At 26.2% G+C, this 6,000-nt stretch overlaps 1 protein-coding gene across 3 annotated transcripts in view; it reads right to left on the bottom strand.

Annotated features, from left to right (window-relative positions):
- Positions 1–414: 414 nt before the first annotated feature.
- The window catches only part of LOC136082285 (uncharacterized), an 89,378-nt gene continuing 83,792 nt past the window's right edge, over positions 415–6,000 (bottom strand). For 2 of the 3 annotated variants that reach the window (XM_065800989.1, XM_065800991.1), the window contains one exon: positions 426–945. In XM_065800989.1, coding sequence (XP_065657061.1) covers positions 646–945 — 300 coding nt within the window. In that variant the 3' untranslated portion in view covers positions 426–645. Of the gene's footprint in view, positions 946–6,000 lie in introns of all 3 variants that reach the window. The other variant, XM_065800990.1, reaches the window with a different exon arrangement.

Raw genomic sequence — 6,000 nt, 5'->3', positions numbered from 1 at the left:
ATATGCGTAATTTAAGAAAAGTTATTTAACCAAAAGACAACTGTGTTTGAAGGGAAAAGTCGCTGTCTGTCATTGCAAATATACCCTTAACTCAGAAATATTGTAATAACCTTTATTGCAAAGATAACATAAAAACATTCATTAACATTTTCACTCTATTAAAAGATGCAGACTATGCATAGATAAAAAAAGTCACCTTTTTAAGTTGACTTACAGTTTACAATGAAAAATCTTGAGTCTAAACTCATGATCTCGATTTTCGTAGATTTCATTTTAACATATTTTTATTATTTTTAAAATGAAATACTTAAAACTTTTTTTCATTTCTTATTATTTTATATATTATTGAGAATTTCGTAAATAATTAACCGTATAAAAATAAAATAAAACGAAATATCATAAATAACTAAGAAACTGTAAATTTTTAAATTTTTTTATCACTATTGTATATTTCAAGTATATTATCCTTTTTTATAATTTTGCATACAATATTTATTTTGCATTACATAATAATATTATTATTAATAACTATTAAATAAATTATTAATATAAATAACTATTAAATAACTATAATGTTAACACAAACTATAAAGACATTAAAATTATATTTAATTTAATTTAAAAAAATTCTTCAACATTCTGAAACTAAATTTCTTTAGCTGTTATTTGATTTGTTGATTCTTCATTTTTTATGCAACCGAACCATTCATCTGTCGCAGCATTAAAATTAGGCGGACATTCTTGACAAAAATAGCCAAAAAATGCAGCATTAGATCCGGAAGGGCAAGGTAAGCATAATCGTTGCCGTTCCATTCTTCTTTTTTTATAACTTATTTCTTTTAAAATGTCATAGTATTCATTATGGTTTCGACAGCATTTCAAATCTTCAACTTTTTCTTCTTTTTTAATATCTCTTTGAGCTTTGAAAGATTTATTAGTAGCAACCTGAAAACAAAAAAATTTAATAAATCCTCTTTATTTTCTAAGAAAATATGTGAATTGATTTTATCGCGGTTGTGTAGTCTCCTTTTTAAAATACATTTTTTTTGTGTTTAATATTCTTAAGATATTCCTATTATAGGAAATATATGAATTGGTTTCAAAAAATTTTAGTTTTTATAATTTAGGATTCCTATATAAATGAAATTTTTAAAATGCATTCATATTTTATTTTAAATAAGATATGGCATTTAATGAAGTTATGGTATGATTTATGGATCTTAAAAATCAACTATAACTAATTTCATTAAGACTCTTATAACTTACATGTTTAAAATAATACTTTTATAAAACAGCTGTTAATCTAGCTAGATTAACAACTAAATTATGTATTTACATAGCAAGGTAAATACAAATACAGGATTCAAATACTTAATGTTATATGACAAAAATTTAAGGAAATATAAATAAGTTAGATAAAGTACATTAAATATCAACTTCATCAAACTTTGATATAGTTGATATTTATGTGGGTAGCTTTGATGATCAAAGCTACATCAAACCACCAACTTCATTACACTACAAACTTCTAAAGTGTTTACATATATACAAAAACATTGATGTTAATGGTACGGCAACTTAAACTCTATTATAATTTTTATTGGTTAATTTTAAAATTTAAGCGCGTTTTTTTAGAAACGTGAAACTTGACAAATAAGAGTGGAAAAACTTAGTTAGATTGCAATGTCTGATTTTATATTCCTTTCTATAATAAATCTATTTTATGTTAAAACTTTTTTATCATAGAAATATAAAGAAATTTTTCCTTCAAAACATCCCTCTTCTTTCAATCAGTTACGTAGCATAGAAGGCAGAGCACTCCCTCAAACCTGTCATTACGGTCTCAAAATTTTAAAAACCTTTGATTATTAGGTATAACTAAAAAAAAAAAGATCCTGAAATTTAGTAATGGGCCCTCTAAAATTAGAAAAAAGGGTCCCTAATTTTGCTGCCTTTCCCTCCCCCTTACCGGATTAAGGGAGCTGTGAGGACAGCCTAGTAATAGCCTAGTAATTAAAAATATTAATAATAATAATCAAAAATATATATTAAAAAAAATAATAGTTGGAATGAAAAAAATCGATACCAAAAAGCGAGATATGTTGAAAAAAAAAAAAAAAATTGTTTATAACGCTTATAATACATAACACAGCCAGAATATTCCAGTTTGGTATTATTTGTTATTGTCAGTGGTGGTTAGTTATTATAAGTCTTCAAAAATTTTATAATCGTAGTAAAGGGTTGAAGAAAATTAGAGGTTTAAAATATATTAAATTTAAAGCGTAGTAGATCAAGTGGACTAAATATTTAAAAATATGGCACCATTTTTCTTACCAAAAACTAAAGATATGCGTTGTAAATTAGATACTGTTTTGGTATGGGAAATTAAATGGGAAAAAGAATTTAATTTAAAGTTTGAGCATTAAATCGAAAGAAATGATGTTGTAAGATTACACTGCTTGCTTTGCAAGCAATATGAATCTCGTATTAAAAACATTAAAAAATTTTCTATTTCGTGGATTCGCACTGGAACTCCGTCAATTAAAAAAGACAGCATAAGGAACATTGCAACAGTAAAAAACATAAGCTCATCTTATCGATTTTTTGTTGTTATTGTTAATTCACCTCCTCAAGGCCAAGAGAGCCACTACAGACGAGGAGGCTACTTATTTGTGGATTATCGGAGTAAATTGGGTGCGGAAGGTTTTAAAGAATATATAAATAAAACACTGATTTTAAAAAAGGGCTACGAGAAATGGGTGAAAAAGATCGTTTGACTCACTTAAAAAGAAATTTAATGCATTTCACTACTTGGCAAAAAAAGAACATCAATTTTCCGATTGCCCTGATTTGCTAGAGCTAATTTAAAAAAACGGTATTGATCGTGGTAATAGTTACTCAACTAATTGGTAAAATTGCTAAAGATTCTTTCAGAGACGATTTTATAAAGTCAAGATATTCAATTTTAAGTATGGCAGTTGTGATATTGCTACACTCGAACAAGTATTAGTATATGTGTTGTATTTATTTGAGGGCAGTCCATGCATTAAACTTTTGTTGGTTAAAAGCCCTGAAAATGGTAATTCCTGTGGGTTACAAATCTGTCTAGAACAAGCATTTGCAAGAGTTGGAATAAATGACATGGCTAAAAAACTCTTAGGGTTAAACAAAGACAGAGCTATTGCAAATTTTAGTGCTCATTCAGATTTAGTAGCATTACTAAAAAAAAATCCTCATGGCTTCAAGTAATACATTGTTTTAATCAACGTCTCGAGCTTGCATTAAAAGATGCTTTTGAAAAATGTACTGCATTTGCAAATTGTGAAAACTTTTAACTAAAGCTACATTGTCTTTATGAACAATCGCCAAATATTTACGAGAATCGAAACTTTTATCAGAAGCTTGGAAAAAATTCATTCTTAAACCAGAAAATCATACGGTACTCGTTGGCTGGATCATAAGTGGAATGCAATGAAAATAGTTTTAGTCAAATAAAGTCTCTTAGCCAAACAGATTTTCAGCCGTCGAAAAAAAGTTTGGAAAAATACGTCTCTTGTAATACATTTATCTGTTTATATAGATGTTCTTGCACCGTTGATGTTTGAGTGTTGGCTTCCAGCAAGATTTACATGATCCTGTAAAAGCTGTCTGCAGGGTGCAGCAATTTAATTGGACAATGGAAAAACTTAAAGTTATTTTAAATAGTTCGTTGGGCAATATTTTAACAGAGCAAACTATTTTAACAAACCACAAAAAATTATCTGAAAGTATAGTCGAAAAAGATGGCAATTTTATTTACAAAAACATTCCTTTAGAAAATTTTAATAAAACTAATGCATTGGTGCAACACATTTATACTGATATAATGAATAGTTTAACAACTAGTATGGATTTACATTTCAAAGATATTACGGTATCTCCTTTATTCTGTAATTTAAATTTTCTTTTAGACATTTCTCTTTTGGCCAAATAACCCTGTGATTAATTTTGGTGATAAAGAAATAGCAGAAGTGGTTTCACATTTTAAAGACCTCCTAAAAAATGGGGGGTGTAAAACTGACGAAATTTATATTAAGTAGATTGTTTTAAAAAGTTATATATTTCCAATGTTAAAAAATTCGTTAGGTGAATACTATTTGAAAACGTGGAAAAAAATATTTACATCAGATATAATTATTGCTGAGTGCAGAAATGTGTTAGACGTATTTGGGTTGCTTTTACATTGTCCATTTACAAACGCTAACTTAGTACATATGTTTTCCCGCATCAACAGAGTAAAATTGGATTGGAGAAAAAAAACACGTAACCGTCTTGAATCTCTTTTACAAATAGGCGAAGAAGGATGCAGCATCAAAAAATTCGAGCCAATTCCTGCTTTGGATGTATGGTATAAAGATAAATAAGAAGACTATCTGCTGCTCCTTATTGCTATCCGGAAAAACAAAAAAAAGCTGCTGATGCAAATTGTATTGACCTTTCTCCATTAACAATATCAGATTTAAAAAAAGAAAGTGATAGTGATAACTCCAATGCATAAACTTATTTTGCTATATTTTTTTGAATAAAATTCGTATTGATTTATTATTAGTTTATTATTAAATTATGTTTTATATTTAAAACTGTCATCAAAATGCACTTTAAAATCGTAAAAACATAAGTCATTAAAAATAAAATATATGCGTATATGGTTTGGCAAAGTAGTAATTGTTATTTTTTATATTTTGAAAATTTTAAAACACAACTTTTTTTTAATCTCATATTCTTTTTATTCATAATAAATTACATAAATAAATAATAATATAAATAATTGTTAAATAATCTATAATAAAAAAGACAAGAAAAAGCGTTACTTATTATTACTATTTCATAATATATTTATCTTAACACAATATTTTTATAATTTACATATTTTAGTTTATAAACATAATTATAAATATAACTAAAAAATAATCAAAATAAATCCCAAAATTTATTTGAATCTAAAAAAATTACAAAACATCAGAAATGCTTACAAGCATGAACTTGTAAAATTAACAACTTGTAAAACAGTTAAGAATGGTCCGAAAAAAACGCGCAAAAATGGTTTTCAATAAAAATAAAATTTGAAGACCAGAAACTTTTACGGAATTTTCAATTCGCGATTCGATAATTCGCCCCTTCATATATATATATATATATATATATATATATATATATATATATATATATATATATATATATATATATATATATATATATATATATATATATATATATATATATATATATATATATATATATACACACTGCAGACCAAAGGTTTCCGGACACTTGATATTTTTATAAAAAAAGCAAAAATCTATCCTGTGTCATTAAATTAATCAATAATGTTAATTTAGAATACTTAAACTTACTAATTTTAAGTGTTTATGTAAGTTTGAGGTCAGTAATTGGGTATTACTGACCTCAAACTTACATAAAAGTTTGTTTTTTTACTTGTTTATTTTAACTTGATATATAGCGTTACATTACTCTTAAGAGTTTGGTCTTGTTAAATTTATTTACTTGTTGAAACATGAAGTAAATATTTATAATATAATGATAGCTGACTAAAATGATTAAGAATATTTAGTTTTCATTTGGTATTAATGACGATTGCATTAAAAAATCTTGAAAAAAATTTTATAATTCGACTATTTAATTAATATTATGGGTAGAAAACCTTCTTTAACGGTTGCAAATCGTTCTGAAATAATTAAATTACATAAAGAAAGTTATTCAGTTCGTAAAATTTGCAAAAAATTAAAAGTTGCCAGAAGTACTGTACAAGATACCATCAAACGATGAAAAGAAACAGGCATTGTTGAAGACAAAAAAAGATCTGGTAGACCACGAAAGAAAACAAAAGTAGAAGATAATAGTATATTGATGAGTAAAAGAAATCGAAGACTTACGGCCCCGGAAATAACTTCAGGCTTTAATAGGAGTCATTCAAAATCTATTTCATTAACCACTACGAAA

The sequence above is a fragment of the Hydra vulgaris genome, chromosome 07, assembly GCF_038396675.1.
Source record: "Hydra vulgaris chromosome 07, alternate assembly HydraT2T_AEP".
NCBI classification, from domain to species: Eukaryota; Metazoa; Cnidaria; class Hydrozoa; order Anthoathecata; family Hydridae; genus Hydra; species Hydra vulgaris.
The sequence above is the reverse complement of the archived record's forward strand: the minus strand, read 5'-3'. Positions and strand labels throughout refer to the sequence as shown.